The sequence below is a fragment of the Ovis aries genome, chromosome 20, assembly GCF_016772045.2.
Source record: "Ovis aries strain OAR_USU_Benz2616 breed Rambouillet chromosome 20, ARS-UI_Ramb_v3.0, whole genome shotgun sequence".
Classification (NCBI taxonomy): Eukaryota; Metazoa; Chordata; class Mammalia; order Artiodactyla; family Bovidae; genus Ovis; species Ovis aries.
The window spans coordinates 7,851,229-7,871,721 of record NC_056073.1 but is presented as its reverse complement, the minus strand read 5'-3'; the positions used below and the strand labels follow the sequence as shown (position 1 = coordinate 7,871,721).

Genomic DNA, 20,493 nt, shown 5'->3' with positions numbered 1-20,493 from the left:
GTCCTGGGCCAGCTGGGCAGGGACTTCCTGCTGGAGAATTCCCGGATCCTCCCAGGAGGCCCCATGCTGGGCCTGGGAACTCAAGAGGAAGGGAGGTCAGGGCCTGCAGGCCTTGTGGCCCCGGGTCCTTCCCCACCGCAGTCAGGTGCACCAGACTCACTGTCTTCCAGCTCAGATGGGGCCCGCGGCTCTGCAGCTGGGGTGGCCTGGGCCTCTGAGGCCCGACGAGAATAAGACCAGACCCCAGGTACCCCGGGTACGCTGGGCTTGTTCCCGGTGCAGGACGAGGGGCGGGCTCCGCAGACAGACAGCCAAGGAGCCCAATGCCAAACTGAGTTTTATTAGTAATGTGACAGGCCTGACTTTGACGAGTGGGAGCAGTCTGCCAGGCAGGCCCACCCTGCAGATGTGCAGACACAGGTTATCTTGAGACTCCTTGGCCCCAGGGGCTCCTGGAGGTGCCCTGAGAAGCGGGGCTCCGTCCCTCCGCGCCTGCAGGGACCCCGGGCGGCGCTGGCTTCACTCTGGAGGCCAGTTTCCCATCTTGTCCATCTCCTCCAGAAGCAGGTGCTGGGGGTTGCAAGTGGGTGAATGCGGAGGCTTTGGCGTCTCTGAGCTCTCCTCTCCCTGCTCGGTGTCCCCAGAACGTCCCACCTGTGCCTCCAGAGACAAGCACCCCAAGGCCACATTTCTGAAGCCGCCCCCAGGGGCCCGACCTCCCTGCGGCCTGGTGGGGAGCAGCCCCGGGTGGCCCGAACCCTCCCTCACCTCTGTCCTGGAAACCACGACGAGGGGCCTCGGCACCCCTCCCCCAGGGCCCCAGCATTCCCCAAAGGCTGGGGCTCGGCTTCTTTTCCCCCTCAGCCTGGTGTCCCTGAGGGCAGACAAAGAGAGGGGGGTGGTGATGAGGACAGGCCCCCTCGACACGCCCCCAGCAGGCTGCCCAGCCCCCAGTGAGGCGCCGGCCCGGGCCACCATCCAGAAACCCCCTGATGGCCTGCGGTGTGCTCAGGCCACCATAGGACTGCACCGCCCGGGACAGGGCAGGCCAGCTCAGGGGGCGGCCCTGGAGGGCGCAGGGGAGGAGAGGTCCCTTCAGCAGGAAAAGGCAAAAAAGCAGGAGCCCTACCAGAGCCAGGACTTGTGTGGTGTAGGGTGAGGCTCCCCAGAGCACCCAGGGACACCTGGCATGGCCTAAGGCTCAGGACGAGGGGTAGGCAAGGGTTCCTGGTGTTCATGACCCTCGAGGGGTGAGTCATAATCCCTGACACTGGAGTGCCCTTTGCAGTTGGCTGCCACACACTCTTCAGTTCATCTCATCTTCCAATGGCCACCTTTCCAGGTGAAAACACCAAAGCCCATATTCAAAGTCACAGAGCAAGGCAGGCCGCAGCAGAGACTCCGACTACAGACTTTGCTCCTTCCCTTTGTGAACTGCACAGTCTGCAGGGGGCAGAGGTCCACTGAAAGAAAGGGTGAGCTGATGAATGAATGGAAATTAACCCAGAAAGGAAATCGACACATTTTTGTCATCAACAGGTCTATCAGTGTGCACTCCCAGAAGCCTGGACAGGCCTAACCTTTAAGGCCAATGTCAAAGAGGGTGGGCTGGGGGTGGTCCCCATTGTTACCCCTGGCAACTCCCCTGCCACCTGTGTGTGTTTGTGGGAGGAGGTGTGGATGTGAATGGGAGACAGACTCCCTCCTCTTGGAGATGAGGAAACTGAGTCCCAGGGAGGGGGAGGGACTTGCCTGGAACCACACAGCAAGTGCGCGGCAGTGACGCCTTAGCAACGGGCCCTGGGCTAAGTGAGAGCCAGCCAGATGGAGAAGCGTGTGCTTAGGAGGTTGGGGTCCTGCTCTCGGAGAGACCACCATGGAGGAGGACTTGCGCCCTTCCTGCCCAGCAGGGTGCAGGGGTGGCTGGGGCCTGGGCCCGCAGCCTACAGAGAGGGGAGTTCTCCAGCCCCAGACTCCTGGTGCCCGCAGGCAGAGCGGGGTGGTGGGTGGGTGGGTGTACCTGGCCATCCACAACACCCGCCTCCTCCAGGGTGATCTCTGGCTGGGTCAGCAGCTCCCGGCCATCGTAGCCGCCTATCTTCCAGAGGCGGGACTCCCGCTGAACGACCAGAAGCTTCTTTAGCTCCACCTCCACAAAACCTGAGAGCCAGAGAGAGAAGGGCATGGGACAGGCAGGAGGGGGCAGCTGCAGCCTGCTGGGGATCTGAGGAAGATGAAGTGGCCCCAGCTCCCCAAACCCCACCCTGCCCTGCATGGCCCCTGGTCACCCCCAGTCGGGCCCCTAGAGCCTGCCAGACTCCACCTCTCCACCGCCCAGCCTGTTCCAGGACTCTCACTGGGCTCCCTGCTCCCACCCTGAGTGTGAATCTCTTTACCTGCCTCTCAGGGGACAGTGTTCATTCCAGGGGCAGACATCTGCTCCACCCTGCCCTGCCTCCTCCAGCCATCAACTCCAGCGTTCCAATCCGGAGTAACACAAACCACGGGGGTTCAAGCCCCAGCTCTGCCACTGACCAGTGAGGTGATCGTGGACAAATTACTTAACCCCTCTGGGCCCCAGTGATCTCACAGGGAAGCGGAGACAGTATAACAGGACTGACCCCAGAGTCAGAATGCAGTATTTCATGAAAAGTGCTTAGGAGAGGGTTTGGCCCGTGGTAAGGAAAATGTCAACGGAGACTTTACTGGAGGCTGTCATTCATTACCACTAAGCTGTCTGCTCGCCCCACCAGTGTAGTGAGGTGGCTGCAATGGGAGAGGGGGTCCCCTGGGCACCGTCACAGCAAGTGCACATCTGACAGGAACACTGGGGGTGCAGGGGGCGCCACTGAAGGAGTTAGAGTTCTGGGCTGGGAAAGGGTGCTGCTCGAGGAGCCACGGTCCCGGTCGTAAGCCGCCCCCCACGCCTCAAGCCTCCCCCGCCTCCCCGGCGCACACCCAGCTCCTTCTGCGGACCGGCGCCCGCGGGTCAGCCGGCCGGGGCGATCATTTTAGGTCCTGTGGTTCCCCCTGGTGGTCTTAACTGGTGTCGCATCCGAGAGCGGCTCCATCAAAGCGGGGCTGGGGGCGGGGTGGGGGGGTACGGGCGGCACACCCACCTGCTGTGTCCGTTGACCTGAAGGCCTTATGCAGCGGGGACTGGAGGGTGACGATGCCCGGGACGCAGAGCTTGAGGGCGCTGTCTTCCTCCGCTGCCGCCTCCTCTTCCTCGCCTGGCTCTTCTCGGGGCAGGCCTTCCTTGAGAGGGAACTGAGGCTGGACAGCCACCCCACAGGTGAGGGGGCAGCTGAGCCCGGCCCCCGAGCAGAAAGCAGGAGCGGGTGAGAGGGGCGCGCTCTCCCGCACCCCGCCCCGCCTCCGGCCGGGGCCCCACGGACCTTGGCCATGGCCCCTTTCTGGAGCCGCTTGTATAAGCCGAGGAGGCGGTTCCAGGGAGCTGCCCCCACCTTGGAGGAGGCCAGTCTTGGGTCACCTGTGGAGGGCAGTGGTCACTGGGAGCCCACAGCCAAAGGTGGAGAGATCGTCTCACTTAATCCTTGCTAATGCCCTCTGACAGAGATGCTATCATGCTCCCGTTCTACAGATGATGAAACTGAGATGCACGAAGGCTGAGTGACTTGCCGCCCTCACACCGCCTGCCCCGAGTGGAGCTGGGATCCAGCTCCACTCAGACTGCCCTTCGTCCCCTGCCCCCCCACCCACCCCTGGCCCGATGCCCTGGCTGTCCCCTGGGGCCTGTGGCCACCGCACTCACCATCGACCAGACATTCCTCTTCCCTTGTGAAGGCCTCGGGGCTGAACTCCAGTGGCCCCACGGCCCTCCGCGCGCATCCTGGCTCCACCGCCGAGGCCTGGGCAGAGTGGCCCCTGACCCCAGAGCACAGTCAGATGGGGGCGGCAGGTGGGGCCCGAGAGGTGGTGAAGGTCCCAAACCCCTGCCGAGGCTCTGCTCAGCTCCTCCACCCCCCTGCTCCCCATTGCTCCCTGCTCTGCCCTCTGGGGTCTGCATCACAGAGGGGGATGATCCCCCCAAAAGTAGGGTGAGGGCCGTGAGGAGGGGAGGGGCCCAGCAAGGAGCTGGGAAGTGATGGGAGGCCCAGCTCACCCCACACGCACCCTTCCTAGTCCCTGGCCTGTGCCCTTGGCCTTTTGGTGCCCCTATGCACTACCCCTCACTTGAGGAGGAGCCCTGTCTCTGCCTCCCTCTGCCTCTCCAGGTTCCTCTCCACCCTTGATGTGAACGACCATGCCCACCCAGTCCTCTGCCCACCCGAGGAGTCCGTTCCTGATAGTGAAATTCGCTCAGTTGTGTCCGACTCTACAACCCCATGGACTTTACAGTCTATGGAATTCTCCAGGCCAGCATACCGGAGTGGGTAGCCGTTCCCTTCTCCAGGGGATCTTCCCAACACAGGGATCTAACCCAGGTCTCCCACACTGCAGGTGGATTCTTTACCGGCTGAGCCACAAGGGAAGCCCAAGAAGACTGGAGTGGGTAGCCTATCCCTTCTCCAGCGGATATTTCCGGACCCAGGAATCAGACTGGGGTCTCCTGCCTTGCAGGTGGGTTCTTTAGCAGCTGAGCTACCAGGGAAGCCCCTGGTCCCTCCCCAGTTTCGGGTCCTCAAAGCTCAGGCCCACGTCCCCCTCCCTCCTGACACCCTGGCTTCCCCCAGCTCCTCCATCCTCGGCCCAGCCCCTCACCTTTCTGAGGTCCCCGTATTCCCTGAGGCCTCCCCTGTGGCCGCCTCTTCCCTCTCCTCCAGCTCAGACAAGTGGCCCAGCACCTCCTGGCTTCCTCTGGGCAGGACTGGCTTCACCTCTACGCCCTGAGCCATGACCTCCGCGGGGGGGCAGGTCTGGGCCCCCGGGTCCCCCATCTCCAGCCCCGAGGGGCTGGGCCGCGGCAGGGCCCCAGGGCGGGCGAAGGGCAGCGTGGCGGGAGGCCTGGACTCCCTCCTCCCAGCTTGTCCCTGACGGTCGGGCATCACGGGGACGGCGTCCTGCCCCCCCAGGGGCCACGACCAGCCCCTCCGCAAGGCCTGGCCTGAGCTCTCCCGGCCGCACTTGCTGCCTACCAAGCTCCAGGAAAAGCAGAACATGGGGGAGCGGCCCAAAATTCGGGGCCGAGGGCTTGAAGCAGCGGCCTCCATCCCGAGAGGGTCCCTGACTCAGAGGGAGGGGCCGCAGCAGCCACCGCAGGACCAACTGCTTAAGAACAGAAGGAGGTTTTCAAATTGAAAACCTCCAGTTGGAAACTTCCAGGAGTTCTAGAAGGCAGAAGGGGGGGAGGGGGGATTTGCTGGGTGCAGAGAGGGCAGGGGTTTGACAAGGCCTAGGGAGCCAGCTGGGGTGGGAGGGCTTGAGGGTTTGGGGAGGCCCCAGGAGACAGTGGGGGGGCAGGCAGAGGAGTCCAGAGGAACCCCAGCTCTGAGGATGGGGTGGTGGCCCAGGGCTCTCTCCTCGCTGCCTGTCCTTCCCCTGCAGCCGCTTCTGTCCTTGGGAAGCACTCATTCCCCAGCAGCTGCCCTCCCCCTTCCCTCCCTTCTCAGCATCCAGCTGGCACGGGCCCACTGTGCCCCCCTTTCTGCGTACCTGCCCGGCAGATTCAGGGGGACGTCACATTTCCTCTGTGGAAACCACCAAGGTAGGTGCCTGGTGTGCACGCTGAATCTCAGTTTAGTCTTATTCCTGGAGACCTGATTATAAACCCATCTCAGTGACCTTGGGAGAGGCTCCTTAAACCAGCCGAGTCTCAGTCTGATCCCCTGAAAGATGGGTGTGACCCACTGCACCAGCTTCCCAGGGTTGTTCCAAAGTGCGCTTAGTTTTAAATGTTTTTTATTTATCTGCACTGTGTCTGAGCTGCAGCAAGCGAACTCTTAGTCGCTACGTGTGGGCTCTAGTTCCCTGACCAGGGATCGAACCCAGACCTCCCTGTGTTGGGAGGACAGAGTCTTAGCCACTGGACCACCAAGGAAGTCCATCCAAAGGGCTTTTAAAGTGCCTGGCACAGAGTGGGGCTCAAGGAACCGCCCCATCCTGGCTGTTTTGCTGGCACTGATGGAAGGGAGCAGGGGACAGATCAAGAATTAGGGCTGGGAACCAGGGTGGGGGAAAAGCCGTGGGGGAGGAGGAGGGAAGCCACTTTCTCTTGCAGAGCCCAGACCCGCCTCAGGCCACGGGCTGCGGCTTCGCATCCGGCGGCCACCGAGCGACTTCCTCTAGAGGGAGCTGATGGGAGCCGGGAGCCGCCGGCGCCTCTATGATCGCCGCAGCCCCGTGGGTCCCCCAGAGCCGCCCTGGGACCGGCAGAGGCTGCACTCCAGACATCAGGGATCCACTGACTCCCCTTCCTGGAAGCCAGGCGTGGGGACACAACCCTGGGAACAGCCCCTGACCCCTCAGGATCTCTGGCCTCCGCCCCGCTGGGCCATCTCGGGCCTGGGCCAGGGTCCGGGGAGGTAAGCCGGGAGAGTCTTGCCCATGCCCCCCTCCCTGGGCAGCCCCAGGCCCAGGGTGAGGCAGGGAGCCCCTGGGGAGCCCGCTGGGGAGGGGGACGCCACTGCGAAGCTTGCCTGGGCGGCTCCACCAACCCTCGACGGTGGGCCGATCCAGATCCAGCCAGGGCTCCCTTGGGCTGCCCCTGAGGCGGCGTCCCCTCTTGCCCTGGCCCTGGCTACCCGAGAATCGCGTGCCAAAGAGCCAGGTCCTTTAGCAGTCTGGGGGATGGGAGTGGAGGTCAGAGTCAAGGTCAAGGGCAGCAGGAGACCGTTCACAGTGCTTCCTGCTGCCCCAGGAGTCCTAAGACCAGGTCAGGATCTGCCCCCTCCCCCCCCCCAACTCCAGCAGCATCCTGGGCCTGGCAAACCCAAAAGGTGGGCACAGCGGACTCTCCCCACCAGGAAGTCAGGCCACTTGGATGGGGGCAGAGGAAGTCCCAGGTCAGCTCAGGCCTCTGGCTCTGGGGCGGGTTCCAAGGCTCCACCTCATCCCCAGCCGTGAGCCCCAGGGGTAGTGGGAGAGGGAGTCGAGGTGCAGTTAGCATCCTTCAGCCCTGATGTCCTGGGGGGCACCGCGTTTGGGTACCAAGGGAGGGAGAAAGGCGCCTTGTTTGGGAAGCAGCTTCTAGGATGCCGGGTGCCAGGCTAAGGTCTGTCTTAAGCAGGCGGGGGACCGCGGGCTGCAGGAGGGGCGAGTCCCTTCTCCCTGTCCCTGCCCCCTCGACAGGGAAGGGGTGGGGCGCACAGGTGGGCCCTCCCCACCCTTCTCCTGAGGCCCTTTGGAAAATGGCCCCAGGCCTGGGAGAGGTGGGGTATACAGGCCCTCCCAGGAAGGAGGCGGAACACAGGCCCTCCGGGCGTGTGTTGGGGCCCAGGCTGGGCCCTCCCGAGGGGGAGGAGAGGGGCTTCCGCCTGGGTGATGGAGGCAGCTTTGGGGTGCGGGGAAATGAGGAGGGTGCAAACTGAAAGTGAAACAGCTTACGTCCAGGAAATACTCACTCTGCCCAGGGCTCACTGAGCTGCCGGGGGTTGTGGCCAGAACCCAGCAAAGGAAGAAAACGGGCCGGAGACAGGAGGGCGAGGGGGGCACGTGGTTTCCTCAGCCGCCTGCTAGGCAGGTGGGGCAAGGGCAGAGGCCGCCGCCGGCAACCGGGAAGCAAGCCTGACAGGAGCGCTGAGGAGAGCACGGACGCGTGTGGAAATTCAGTCACCCTGATGGCTTGACCAGCCCTGTGGCCTGGAGCGTTCCCTGAGCCTCAGTTTTCCCACCTGTGCAGTGGGCATGATGGTGCCTGCCCTGCCATGCTACCCCCGCGTCCCACACCTCCTCCCGCATGTGTGAGGAGGACACCACAGGCGCTCGGGATGTGTGTGGCTAACAGGCCCGAGGTGGAAAACAGGTGTGCTCTGACTAGCTGGGGGGAAGTGGGGCCTTCGGGGACGGCCTTCACGGGTCACTGGTTGGAAGGTAGCGAGTCTGTGGTGGATGTGGACCGGATAGGGTGCAGAGGGCCCCAGCGGCAGCAGAAGGAAACTCCGCCTCTGAAACTCACCTCCCCGGCCCAGGAACGGGGTAAGACGTGACTAGACAGCCGCTTGGGCACCACTGTGGCCTCCCCACCCCAGGGCCTGCGCTGGTCCCCGGCGGGGGCAGTCTTGGCTGCCTGGCCTTTCTCAGTCCCAGTCTTTCTTGAAGAGCCGCTAGTGAAGTGATAAGTTCCTGGGTCAGTGGGTCTTTCGGGAGGGGGCCCTCCCCGCCTCCATGGGCCGCCAGAGCCCCTGGCCCCATCTCTGCTTTCCCATCTGCCCCCAACACAATCTGAAGCTGCTTTTCTCCCCAGGACCTGAGGAATGGCTTCGGGACAAGGTCCAGGTCCCCCTGGGCAGGGCTGCGATGAGCCTGAACCCTCCTCCGCATCGGGTAAGGGTCTGTCTGCCCCCTCACCCACCTCATGACCACCGGGGCCAGCTGGGGGGTTGGCGAGAGCAGACCTGGACAGCCCCAGGGGCCCGCCTTAGTTTACCCGCCTTGCGCAAAGGAGAGAGCACCTCCCCACCCAGTGCTGGCAGCCCACCGGCTCAGCAGCTGGGGTGCAGGCAAGACCGAGCCCCAAGAGCAGCGCGGGGAAGGACACGTGGAGGCCGAGGGAGGGGGCGGTGAGCCTGCGGAGGACACCCTGCCCTCCCCGGGCAGCCGGGCGGGATGGGTGAGCAGGAGGGAAGGCATTGGGCGCGGCTGTCTTATCCCAGGCTGGAGAAATAAGGAAGTGAGGCAGCTTATCACCCGATCAGGGCTGCTCAACTGGGAGACGGGCTGTTAGACTCTGGGGAGGAAGGAAGAGAGTGCCCTCATCCAAGGGGACCACCCGGAAGGCTGGCAGCTCTGCCACCCAGCACAGGCTGCTTCCTGGACTTTGGGTTCCGTCTCAGGCCACTCACCATGTCCCAATGTGACTTTCCTGGGCTGCAATTTCAAACTCTGTTTCCCACGTTCCCTAAGCCAAGCCGTACGGCCGGGTGCCTTGGACACGAAAAGCCAGAGAGCCAGGCGCCCGGGAATCTGTCCTGGCCACGCTGTTCACTCCAGCCGCGTGACCTTGCGCAGGTTACGCAAACACCGTGCCTCAGTTTCCCCATCTGTAAGCGGGGTGGTCGCCTCCACGAGGCTGCTGTGAGAAGACAGCTCTACTCAGAGTCAGCCCTAGGTGTCACCCGAGGGCTAGAGGAGGGACAGGTGTGTCCCCCAGCAGAGGGAACCCTCCTCCCCAGAGCACTTCCTCCCTGACTCCCGGCTTTGGTCCCCAGAGGAGCAGGTAGCCCGGGATACCGAGGAGGTCTTCCGCAGCTACGTCTTTTACCGCCATCAGCAGGAGCAGGAGGCCGAGGGGGCGGCTGCGCCTACTGACCCAGAGATGGTCACCTTGCACCCAGAGCCTACCAGGTGAGCTGCGGCCTCCTAGACGTGCTGAGAGAAGCAGAGACTCATGCAGGGTCACCGTGCTGGCCCTGGCAGCTGAGCAAGCCTGGGGGCTTCTTCCGCTGCTGCCCTTTTGCATTTGGGTCACCGCTCCCATCCCAGAACCAGCACCCTTTTCAGCACAGCCTGCCCCTTGTGCCCGGGCCCAGCCCTCTTGTCTGAGCACACAGTCAGGACTTCCCAGGAGCGGCGCCTGAGGCCAGGGCATCTCGGGCAGGAGCGCTTTGCTGCCAGCCCGAGCCCCAACTCACTGGCCGCCTCCTGATCCTCCAGCACCATGGGGCAGGTGGGCCGCCAGCTCGCCGTCATCGGGGATGACATCAACCGGCGCTACGACACAGAGTTCCAGGCCATGCTGCAGCACCTGCAGCCGACGGCAGACAACGCCTACGAGTACTTCACCAAGATCGCGTCCAGGTAGCCCCGGCCACCGCCCCTCCATGGCGCTGTCCCCACCGCGCCAGGCCCTCCCCGTGAAACGGGAGACAGCTTCTCTGCTGGTGTTGGGAGATGTGTTTTCTGTCCCTGCCTCTGCTGTTAACTCACGTGTGGCCTTGGGCCCCTGTCTTTCTCTTCTTAAGCCCAGGCTCCTCATCTTTGTACACAAGGGCACAGCCTTCATGACCCCTGACACCAACATGAGCTGATAGATCAGGACTGTGTGGGGGGCAGGGGGCTCGCAGTGGGGTTGTTCCCAGACATCCCAAGCACTGCTGGGACACAGCTGTCATTCTGATTTGGAGCTACATTTCACACCAAAGATGATTGTTGGACCTGGCTTCAGCCTACCAGGTCCTGAAAATGACTTCCTGATGCTGAGATCTGGCCTCAAGAGACCAGCAGCCTGGGCGAATCCTAGCTTCGCCATTTACTGGCTTCGTGACACATCCTAGCGTTTAGTTTCCTGGTCCATAAACTAGGGGAAATATGCTTAGGATTGCATGCACTCTTAAAGGTGTCAGCCGTTGTCACCATCTGGATTAAGGGAGTCAGTCTCGAGGTAGATTTGAGGCTGAGGGTGAAGGCAGGAGCAGGAGATGGAATCAGTGCTCAGAGCTGAACACCCTGCCTGTGTCCTTAGAGGCCACTGCCCACTCCGCTGTGATTCCAAGACTGTCCTAACCTCCTCTTCTGTCCTTTTCTCTCTGCCGTCCCGGGCTGCCAGGCCAGCAGCAGCGCCCACAGGTAATCTCCCCGCTGCCTCCACCCGCCTGCTCTGCCCTCCACGCTCTGCCTTTGTGTCCCAACAGCAGCGCCCCACTCATCTGCCCTCCAAGCTTTCTCCTTTCACAGGGACGCGGGCTCTTCCCAGATCAAGGCCAGGCTGGGGCAGCCTCTGCCCCACCAGTTCACAGCTAAGCCATTTCTGCTTTCCAGCAGGGAAGGGCTAGGGGTGGGGCAGTCCAAAGGGATGGGAGGGGGAAGGAAGTCAAAGAGCCCCCCAGGGGTCTCCAGCAACGGTGTCTCCCCTGCCTGCAGCCTGTTTGAGAGCGGCATCAACTGGGGCCGCGTGGTGGCTCTGCTGGGCTTCGGCTACCGCCTGGCCCTCCACGTCTACCAGCGCGGCCTGACCGGCTTCCTGGGCCAGGTGACCCGCTTCGTGGCCGACTTCGTGCTGCGTCGCTCCATCGCCCGGTGGATCGCACAGAGGGGTGGCTGGGTGAGTGCCTGAGCATCCGTCAACCCTTCCTGCCACTGGAGCCGCCCCTCCCAGCCCCACCCCAGGCCCTGGGAGCCACCAGCACCCTCCGCCCATGACCCTTCCGTCTCTCCCGGCAGGTGGCAGCCCTGGACTTGGGGAACGCCCCCATCAAGAACGTAGCCATAGTTCTGGCTGTGGTTTTGTTGGGCCAGTTTGTGGTACGAAGATTCTTCAAGTCATGACTCCTGGAGGGGCCCTTTGGGGTCCTGAGACCCCTGTGTGGACTTTGGCCCCGGCTTTTCCCCTCACCTCCTCTCCAGCAGGGGTGTCCCTCTGCCCCCCCATTAAGAGCACAGAAGCTTTAGTAAGTGGGCACTCCAGCTTTGGAGGGCCCCTGCCCAGGGGCATCCATCAGACTGTTGGGTACTCTAACATTGCATGGTGCTAACGGCCCCCTCTCAGAGGGGGGCGGTGGCCTCTCCCTTAGCTCTCTGGGACCCCCTCAGCCCTGTCTGCTCGGTGCTGGGGAGACTGATAACTTGGGGAAGCAAGAGGCTGGGAATCACTTCTCCCAAGTCGCCGTTAACGATTTTAGCTTTTTATAATACCCTTAGGAGGGCACTCCTCCTTCCCACCACTCTGCCCAAAGCCAGGACGTCTGGGCTGTGGGGGTTAGTAGCTCTACCCTTCCCCAGAATTCAGCAGTTCTGGGAGGTTGAGCTTGAAAGCTGGGCCTGGAGCCCAGTCCTGGCCCTTCCTAAGCACCACATTCCCCGGGAACAGGACTGGGGTGGTGGGGCGGGGGACAAGGTGCTGCTCGGCTCCCGCCCAGTCCCTGCTACCCTCTTCCCCACCTCCGGCCGGCCCATATTGACTTTGCAGGTGGACTCTCAGGGATTCAGGGTGGGGTGGAGTGGGGTGCAGGCCAGAGCTCCTGAGGGCCTCTGTCCCCCCACGTTACCACTTGCTCCCACTCGTCACTACAAGCGCAGCTCGCCACACACCCCCACTCCAGGTAAGGAAGGGAGGGGTCTTGGCTGAGCACACTGCCCCGGCCCCTACCTCACCTGGACTACAGGGTTTAGGACTGCGGCTTGTCATTGTCAGGGAAAGGAGGGGTAGGGAGCGCATCTTGAAGTTTCTGAGTGAGAGAAGGGCTAGAAACACCACTAGGAACCCCAAGGTTGGGGCCCTCCCTTCTGGCCTGGGCACAGTGTAATCTGGGGGTATGCACAGGGGAACTGAGAATACTTGAACCCCACCCCCAACCTCTACCCTCTGAACCCCATACGTGCCTGAGCCCCTCCTGATGGTGGGGTCAAGTGCCTTGTCTATCTTGCACAGCTGAGGGATTCAGAGGTCAGGGGAAAGTTCTTGATTAAACCAAATGCAGGGAGGGGATGCAGAGGGAGCTGCCTGGCCACCTCCCACCCTCTGAGTGTGTCTGAAAATAAACTGCAACCCCCACTCAGACTTGATCCCTTTTGTCTTCTCCACTACCCTCTCTTCATCAGGCTGACTGGGGGAACCTGGGCATGAGTGACTTTCACCTGGTTTGTACTGACGGGTCTCCTCTGGAACCCCCAAAACCCTGTGGAGGGCTGGGTGTGTTTCTCCAGCCCTCTAGAAGGCTTTGGCCCCTTCCCACTCGCTACCCCCTTCTCCAGGAACTTTCCTCATTTCTTGGGGTTCCAGGCGAGTTTCCCATTCCCACAAGAAGTCAGGGGTCCCCAAACTGCTAGGCTCTGGCTGCAGAGCTGGTGGAGCAGCTGCCCTTGCCTGGGGACCCCCACAGGCCTCGTCTGAACTCTCCCTTCCGGGGACCACCACCCACGCTTGGCTCCACCTGGGATGCAGCATCGCGGCTCCCTCTTCAGCCTGTCCCCCACAGCTCGCACACACAAGGCTTTTCATTCTAGGAGTTCTCTGCTGCATGGGAGTCCCTATGGGGAGGCAGCCAGGGGTGATAAAAATAACAAGCACGGAGGCGTTTAAATGTTCCAAAACCAAGGAAGTCTTTCCAGTCCCGGGCACCCTGGTCTGTTTTCTGACACCTTTCCAAAAGTGGTCACATGCAAGTCCTAAAGGACTCGGGCTTCTCTTTCACTTCCCCGAGGGCATCTTGCCAATCCCCTGGGCCCTCCGACTTGGTCTTCAAAGAGTCCACGTTCTGCCCACAGTCGTTGAGAGGGGACCCTTGCGAGCTGTGGTGGCTGGAAGTGTGGTGGCGACAAGGCCCCTTGCAATTTCCTGCAGGAAAAGCTCGTAGACAGTTTTTATGGAACGCACTCTGCGGAGCTTTATCCCGAGAATTTATCATGCGTGCCCAACAATCAGCAGGTATAGCTATGGTGAGGAGGGTTGTTAAACTCCCATTTTACAGATAAGGAAACTGAGGTACCTGCCCAGAGTCACCGGGTAGAAAGGGCGGGGAGCTGGCACTGGCCATCAGGACACTGCCTCGAGGTTTCACGTGGAGCCCGGAGGGGTAAGGGCCGGGGCCGTTGGTCTCGAGCACAGGTCAGCCACGGGGCGAGGCGGGGAGGCAGGGATAGCCTTATCTGCTGCGCAGGCGGGAACCACGCGACCGCTGAGAACTCCGGGAGGCGCGCGGACTGCCAGGATCAAAGATGGCCGTGGCCGCCTCGGGCGCGCAAGTGTGCCCTCTAGTGGGCGGCGCCTCGGAGCGCACCGCCCACCCAATCCCGGAGGAAAGTTGGAGTAAAGGTGGGCGGTGGCGGCTGCTGCGTGGTCTCCACGCTCTCCTGAAAGGCCTGGAGCGCAGCCCGGAAAGGTCATTTGGCCTGTGTCTAGGCTTCCATGGCACCCCGTATTCTTTCAAGATGAAAATGCCAAAAAAGAAATATAAATAACATTCTTAGGGGGGCTCTGGGGGTACAGGGAGCAGATGGGCTTTGTAGGTATTTAAGGGAAGTTAAATTCTTCTCCAGATTTGTGGTTCTTCTGAAACTGTTGCTTCGTCTCCTCCGGAGAGGTCTAGACTCCTTGGTCTGTGGTACCAATGAGATGAGGCAGTGGAGCCTGCCCACGGAAGGAAAAACTGTCACCTGCTCAGTTGTGCAGGGTCAGTATACATTCCTGCCCCGCCTTGCACCAGCGCCACCCCGCCCCCATCCTGAGCGTACCTTCATGAGTTTGCTAATTTACCTTCACCAATGGCTGATTCATGTCAATGTATGGCAAAACCACTACAATACTGTGATTAGCCTCTAATTAAATAAATTTATTTTTTTTTAAATAAAGAAGGTTTATTTTAGGTCACTGGCGGTCCATCCAAATGAGAAAATCCTTCCTTTGCCCAAATCACTTGGTACGTTGTTTGAACAACTTTTTATGGCCTAACCATCTGTGTGTGTGTGTGCGGGCGTGCACCTAGTTGCTCAGTCGAGTTGGACTCTTTGCAACCCCATGGACTGCAGCCCACCAGGCTCCTCTGTCCATGGAATTCTCGATGCAAGAATACTGGAGTGGGTTGCCATGCCCTCCTCCAGGGGATCTTCCCAACCCAGGAATAGATGTAGTCATGTATGGATGTGAGAGTTAGACTGTGAAGAAAGCTGAGCGCCAAAGAATTTGATGCTTTTGAACTGTGGTGTTGGAGAAGACTCTTGAGAGCCCCTTGGACTGCAAGGAGATCCAACCAATCCATCTTAAAGGAGATCAGTCCTGGGTGTTCATTGGAAGGACTGATGCTGAAGCTGAAACTCCAATACTTTGGCCACCTCATGCAAAGAGTTGACTCACTGGAAAAGACCCTGATGATGGGAAGAATTGGGGGCAGGAGGAGAAGGGGATGACAGAGGATGAGATGGCTGGATGGGATCACTGACTCGATGGACATGAGTTTGGGTAAACTCCGGGAGTTGATGAAGGACAGGGAGGGCTGGTGTGCTGCATTTCATGGGGTCGCAAAGAGTGGGACACGACTGAGTGACTGAACTGACTGAACTGAGGTCTCCTGCACTGCAGGAGGATTCTTTACCCTCTGAGCCACCAGAGAAGCCCAACCATCTGAATGGCATTAAAATTAATTCATTAGTTAATTAAAATAAATAAAACAACCATATCCTGCTCCAGTTGTGCACACCAAGGATGTAGAGGCCCAGATCAAAGACACTTGTAAATCTGATTTAGTTCAATCTAAGCAGAACAGATTGTGTGTGTGTGTGTGTGTGTGTGTGTGTGTGTGAGAGAGAGAGAGAGAGAGAGAGAGAGAGAGAGAGAGAGAATGGCATTATGCGAGATTGCCGGAGGTTTTTAAATGTCCAGGACCAAAAAATCAGCAAAACCCAGGTTATGGGATGTGATCACCAATTGCCAAACACATTAGAAAGGTCAACACCAGACTACTGGGGTATAAACATGGGGGAAGATGAGGGGTTCAGTCCACCAGGTATTAGGAACAAAAAGAAGCAGTCTGGGCTGTGGAGCCCCTGACTGGAAGCAGATCCCTGGCAAAGTGTATAAATGAATCAAAAGAAGAGCAGCCTCACAACACCAAGATCAAGTGATGGGAAGAAATTGGACTTTTCTGAAAAAGTCAGTAGCTGAAGAGACGAAAGCCACAGAATCCCCCTCCACCAGGAGGGTGGGATTTGGCAACGGATGTAAGCAGGCACCGGTGGATGCCTATGAGTATGTGAGTGTGCTCCTGCGCTTGGGGGCGGGGTAACACAGGAATGGGCATCCATGTTGAAATCAGCATGGAAATGAACATACCACTCAGCTCCACTTAACCAACTCTTCCTTCGCAGTCTTGGAGTCATTCCTGGTGCCCAGTGCCTGAGGTTTTCTGCAGTCTGGCTAAGAAGACAGTTCTTCAAAGGTTTCTGCTCCATCACAGCACTTTTGTAATGACTGGCTGCATGGAAGCTGGGCTCACCAGCCTTCTCATATTTTGACTTGACTCCTCTTTGACCTGACCTCTGACCCTACGGAGAGCAATTTCTCCAAATCATTTCTAGCAGACTGTTGGGCTTCCTCAAGAGTGAGAACATTTTCGTGTTTAATCCCCAGGAGGACCCCACCAGCTGAATCTGGCATGGCCAGCATCTCTGAACTGTGGCTGTTGTGAATCCAGGCACAGGCAGCACTGGGCTGGGCTCTGGGAGGTGGGTTCCCATGTCTACTGAAAAAGAAGATTTCCAGGAACCTAAGTAACACAGCTAGTAGGCTGTGTGCGAGAAGAGCTGAGTGCAGGCTAAATCCAAATCCAATCCTGGTGAGGTGGGGGAATCCGCTGGTTGTGATGTGTAGTGTAACGGACAAGATTATTTTCACATGACCTTGGCTGGCCTGAACAATGGAACTGGCTTGAATTAACCCCCTCCTTCCTTCTGCCAGTGACAGGAGCCACACCCAAGCTCAGCTGACCACTGGACTGGGGGCTAATCAGAGTATTCTGTGCTCCCCTCCTTGGCTGGTTAGGGACATGGTAATATTCACAGGCCAGAGGTATCCAGTTACCGGCATCCTCAGACAATTCCTATAATGGGCTGGCTCCCTGAATCTAGATTGCGTGTGGTGCCAAGCAGCCTGGTGTTCATTGACAAGGCTGCTTTCCCATGCCAGCTCTGTACAAAGGCAGACTGATGGCATGAAGCCCTTTGGCTGGAGTGCACACTGTAAGGCAGGACCAGCCACCGCCAGCCTGGCTCACCTCCTCTTGATGAGGTGAGGGTCAGGGGGCGTGGCTGCTTCTCTTATTGACCTTGTTTTCTCTTTCCCCGGCAAAGTTGTGTGTCCTACAGTTTAACTCAAATCTGGCACTTGTCTGCCTGGAGAAAGCATCACATCCCACAAGTTAAGGGCTGAGCCCCTGAAGACTACTCTGACCCCCACCTCAAAGGCCAGTTGCAAGTTCAGATGCTTCTGACAGACCAGCTATAGATCAGAAGCTCCAACAACCCCTTTCTCTGGTTTGATCCATTTGCTAGAATGGTTCAGCGAAGAGCTTGCTTACTAGATTAGTTTAGGGACTTCTGTGGTGGTCCTGTGGCTAAGACACCAGGCTCCCAAAGCAAGCGGCCCAGGTTCAATCCCTGGTCAGGGAACTAGATTCCGCATGCCACAACTAAGAATTTGTACGTCTCACCTAAAGATCCCGTATGCAGTAACTAAGACCTGGGGCAGTCCAATAAATGATGCTTTTTTAAAAAAGAATTCATTTTTTAAAAATGGATTCCTAGTTTATTACAAAGGATATTAAAAGATACAAATGGGGACTTTCCTGGTGGTCCAGTGGCTAAGATGCCACACTCCTAATGCAGGGTGTCTGGCTTCAATCCCTGGTCAGGGAACTGGATCCCACACGCTGCCACTAAACATAGCATGCCGCAACTAAGGTAGAAGGTCCCGCCTCCTGCAAAGAAGTCCTGACTCAGCCAAGTAAGTAAATATTTAAAAATAAAAGGTTCAAGTGAACAAGCAGATGAAGAGATACTTGGGGCCAGGTCTAGAAAAGTCCAGGGCACAAGAGCTTCTGTCCCCGTGGAGTTTGGGGTGTGCCACCCTCCTGGCAGGTGGTCACCAGCCAGGAAGCTTTCCCAAACCTCACGGCTCAGAAATTCTTATGGAAGATTCATTACACGACTACTTGACTAATTTAACCTCCAACCCCTCTCCCCTTCTCCAGAGTGGGAGGATGGGGTTGAAAGTTCCAACTCTCCAATCAAGGTTGGTTCCCCTGGCAATCTGCCCCCATCTGTAGGGGCTTCCCAAAAGTCACCTGATTAACATAAACTCAGATGTGGCTGAAAGGGCCTTGTTATGAATAATAAAATGCAACTTTAAAAAAATGTACCTTAGTATATCGCTCTTATACTACTTAGGAAATGTCAAGGGTTTTAGGTGTTCAGTGCCAGGAATAAGGACAAAAACCAAAGATGTATTTCTTATTAAAATCACAATATCAGAAACCCAATTTCCACACTGTGTGATGCTATGGGATTTTTCTCGGCCTCGGTGCCTATCAGGGGGAGACCCAGAAGGATTTTGTCCATGAGAGACGCCTATTCCCTGCTGCCCAGGGCCCTCCAGGCACACAGCTTCGTCTGTGGGAGGCCCCCAGGCCCATGGCTGCCCTGAGTCAGCATCACGCCTGGAGCATCTCTGCTCCTCACCGCCCCATCTCTGCCTTCCCAGTCCCACTGCCACGGCCTGGGGTGTATCCTCCATGTTCCAGCTTTAGCTAGTGGCCCTTCCTTGGGTTCTACCCTGCTCAATCCCACCACCGCACTTCACAAAACACTGTCTTCACCATGTCGAATCCCCACTTCAAATCCACTGGATCCGCTCTGCTCATCACACAGGCCTCCTCTTTTGCCAATCCCTGGTGGAGGCACTGGGAAGTCAGTGTCTCTCTATCCCCAGGAGCTTCCACGCAAAGGAGGAGGTGCCTAGCAGTGATGATGACTCAAGTGAGAAGTGCCAGGGCAGGGCCGTGGGGTCCCGGAGGAGGTGCTTCAAGCCAGGTCTGGGGGCAAGCCAAGGAGGCTTCTCAGAGGAGGGAACAGACAGGCGTTTGAGACCTTCCCTTTCCCCTGACTCCTACCTGATGGTCCCAGTGCTGTGGGCTTCAAAGCCCCTCCCACTTCCTCCCTGTGCCCCAGTCCACATTTCACAGGATCTGCTCCCCACCCACCTCCTCTCTGTTTCAACACACTTCTTCAGACTCTGACATCAGAAGGGCAGCAGAATGTGCCGCTTCAAAATATGACACTTTGGTATTTTGAGCTGTCGTCATTTGAAAAACAGCAAGTGCAGGGAAAGGGTTTCTCTGAATCCCCCCCTTCTGTCTAAAGACAGATCCTCCTTTAGGTGAATTGTCATAGATTCCCTTCCCAGGAGTTTCGTCAACCAGAGAAGACTTATTTCTCTTCAAAAAGGAGGCTTGAAGTCCACGTTGTATCAGACAAACTTTGTCACAAACTGTCATATCTCCCATCTCTTCTCATAAGGGCCCGTTTACCTTCCTTAAAAGTCATTTACTCTCCCCTGAGAGGCCTATATAAGCCATCTCTATTAAGATGCCATTTAGGGACTTGCCTGGTGATCCAGTGGCCAAGACTCTGAGCCACAGTGCAGGGGGCCCAGGTTTGATCCCTGCTCAGAGAACTAAAGCCTGCATGCCACAACCAAAATCGAAATTCCAGCATGCTGAAGCTAAGACCTGACACAGCCAAAGAAATAAATTATTTTTTAAAAAATTTAATAAACTTATGAGATGGTATTTAATCCTGAATTGTAAGCTAAATCAGGAAGTTACTCATTTTTCCTTGGTTTATCTCTCAGGTATATAGGGGGTATATATAGATCTCCAGTTCTTCGGATCTTATGGTTAATGTTTTAACCATTAGGTTTTTAACCACTAGTTAGGAAATACATTTAAGTTTTGGGACCTGGGTATAAGTCTTCAGTCTGCTTCTTACATAGCTTTTGGGCCAGTCTCTTTAAATGTAAAACAAAATAAAAATGCATGCTTTCTTTCACCCACTCAACAAACATTTACTGAGTACCAGGAAGGCTCTATAAACCAGAATGGAATGGAATTTAGCTTGAGTATTTGTATTTGTCTTGTCATGTATAGGATTTAAGGGTAGAAACTTTTGAGTTGAAGCTACTGAATTTCATCAATATTGCTAATCAAAACATAGGACCTCATTGTAATCTTCAAAAATATTCTATTATTAATAATAAAATCTGAGTTTTTATTATGTCTGATACATTGCTGTTGTTGTTCAGTTGTTAAGTCATGTTCAACTCTCTGTAACCCCACGGACTGCAGCATGCCAGGCTTCTCTGTCCTCTACTGTCTCCCGGAGTTTGCTCAAATTCATGTTCACTGAGTTGGTGATGCTATCTAAACATCTTATCCTCTGACCCACTTCTCCTTTTGCCTTCAATCTCTCCCAGCATCAGGGGCTTTTCCAATGAGTTCAGCTCTTCACAGCAGGTGGCCAAACTATTAAAGCTTCAGCTTCAGCATTAGCCCTTTCAGTGAATATTCAGGGTTGATTTCCTTTAGGATTGACTGGTTGGATCTCCTTGCAGTCCAAGGGACTCTCAAGTATTCTCCAGCACCACAGTTCAAAAGCATCAATTCTTTGGTGTTCAGCCTTCTTTATGGTCCAACTCTCACACCCATACACGACTACTAGAAAAACCATAGCTTTGTATATAGATCCTTGTCAGCAAAATGATGTCTCTGCTTTTTAATACACTGTCTAGGTTTGCCACAGACAAACCTAGGTTTGCTTCTTTCAAGGAGCAAATGTCTTTTAATATCATGTCTGCAGTCACTGTTCACAGTGATTTTGGAGCCCAGGATA

At 57.5% G+C, this 20,493-nt stretch overlaps 2 protein-coding genes across 3 annotated transcripts; one reads left to right on the top strand and one right to left on the bottom strand.

Annotated features, from left to right (window-relative positions):
- Positions 1-318: 318 nt before the first annotated feature.
- LOC114109606 (gametogenetin-binding protein 1-like) lies at positions 319-7,617 on the bottom strand. The gene is made up of 8 exons (XM_042236933.1): positions 7,524-7,617; positions 4,726-5,720; positions 3,776-3,888; positions 3,399-3,493; positions 3,120-3,276; positions 2,021-2,160; positions 769-874; positions 319-660 (listed from the first exon to the last, which is right to left on the bottom strand). The coding sequence occupies exons 2-8, from the start codon at positions 5,172-5,174 to the stop codon at positions 422-424; spliced, it is 1,299 nt and encodes a 432-aa protein (XP_042092867.1). The 5' UTR covers positions 5,175-5,720; positions 7,524-7,617; the 3' UTR covers positions 319-421.
- On the top strand, positions 6,315-12,614 carry BAK1 (BCL2 antagonist/killer 1). 2 transcript variants are annotated; one of them, XM_027958440.3, is made up of 6 exons: positions 6,315-6,485; positions 8,366-8,445; positions 9,330-9,465; positions 9,775-9,918; positions 10,981-11,161; positions 11,281-12,614. In XM_027958440.3, exons 2-6 carry the CDS (start codon positions 8,376-8,378, stop codon positions 11,383-11,385), a joined length of 636 nt encoding a protein of 211 aa, XP_027814241.1. In that variant the 5' UTR covers positions 6,315-6,485; positions 8,366-8,375; the 3' UTR covers positions 11,386-12,614. The 2 variants fall into 2 exon arrangements, with proteins under 2 accessions (XP_027814241.1, XP_014958146.2); XM_015102660.4 differs by lacking the exon at positions 6,315-6,485 and adding an exon at positions 7,522-8,097.
- The last annotated feature ends 7,879 nt before the right edge of the window (positions 12,615-20,493 follow it).

What these genes read in the sequence shown, in the direction of transcription:
- LOC114109606 (XM_042236933.1), bottom strand. Translation starts at nt 5,174, where the DNA reads ATGGAGGCCGCTGCTTCAAGCCCTCGGCCCCGAATTTTGGGCCGCTCC. An exon ending in AGAAAGGGGCCATGGCCAAG is followed by an intron (nt 3,277 to 3,398) that starts GTCCGTGGGGCC and finishes GTGGCTGTCCAG; the next exon opens with CCTCAGTTCCCTCTCAAGGA. An exon ending in TCGTGGTTTCCAGGACAGAG is followed by an intron (nt 661 to 768) that starts GTGAGGGAGGGT and finishes TTGTCTCTGGAG; the next exon opens with GCACAGGTGGGACGTTCTGG.
- BAK1 (XM_027958440.3), top strand. Translation starts at nt 8,376, where the DNA reads ATGGCTTCGGGACAAGGTCCAGGTCCCCCTGGGCAGGGCTGCGATGAG. An exon ending in TTGCACCCAGAGCCTACCAG is followed by an intron (nt 9,466 to 9,774) that starts GTGAGCTGCGGC and finishes CTGATCCTCCAG; the next exon opens with CACCATGGGGCAGGTGGGCC. An exon ending in TCGCACAGAGGGGTGGCTGG is followed by an intron (nt 11,162 to 11,280) that starts GTGAGTGCCTGA and finishes CTCTCCCGGCAG; the next exon opens with GTGGCAGCCCTGGACTTGGG.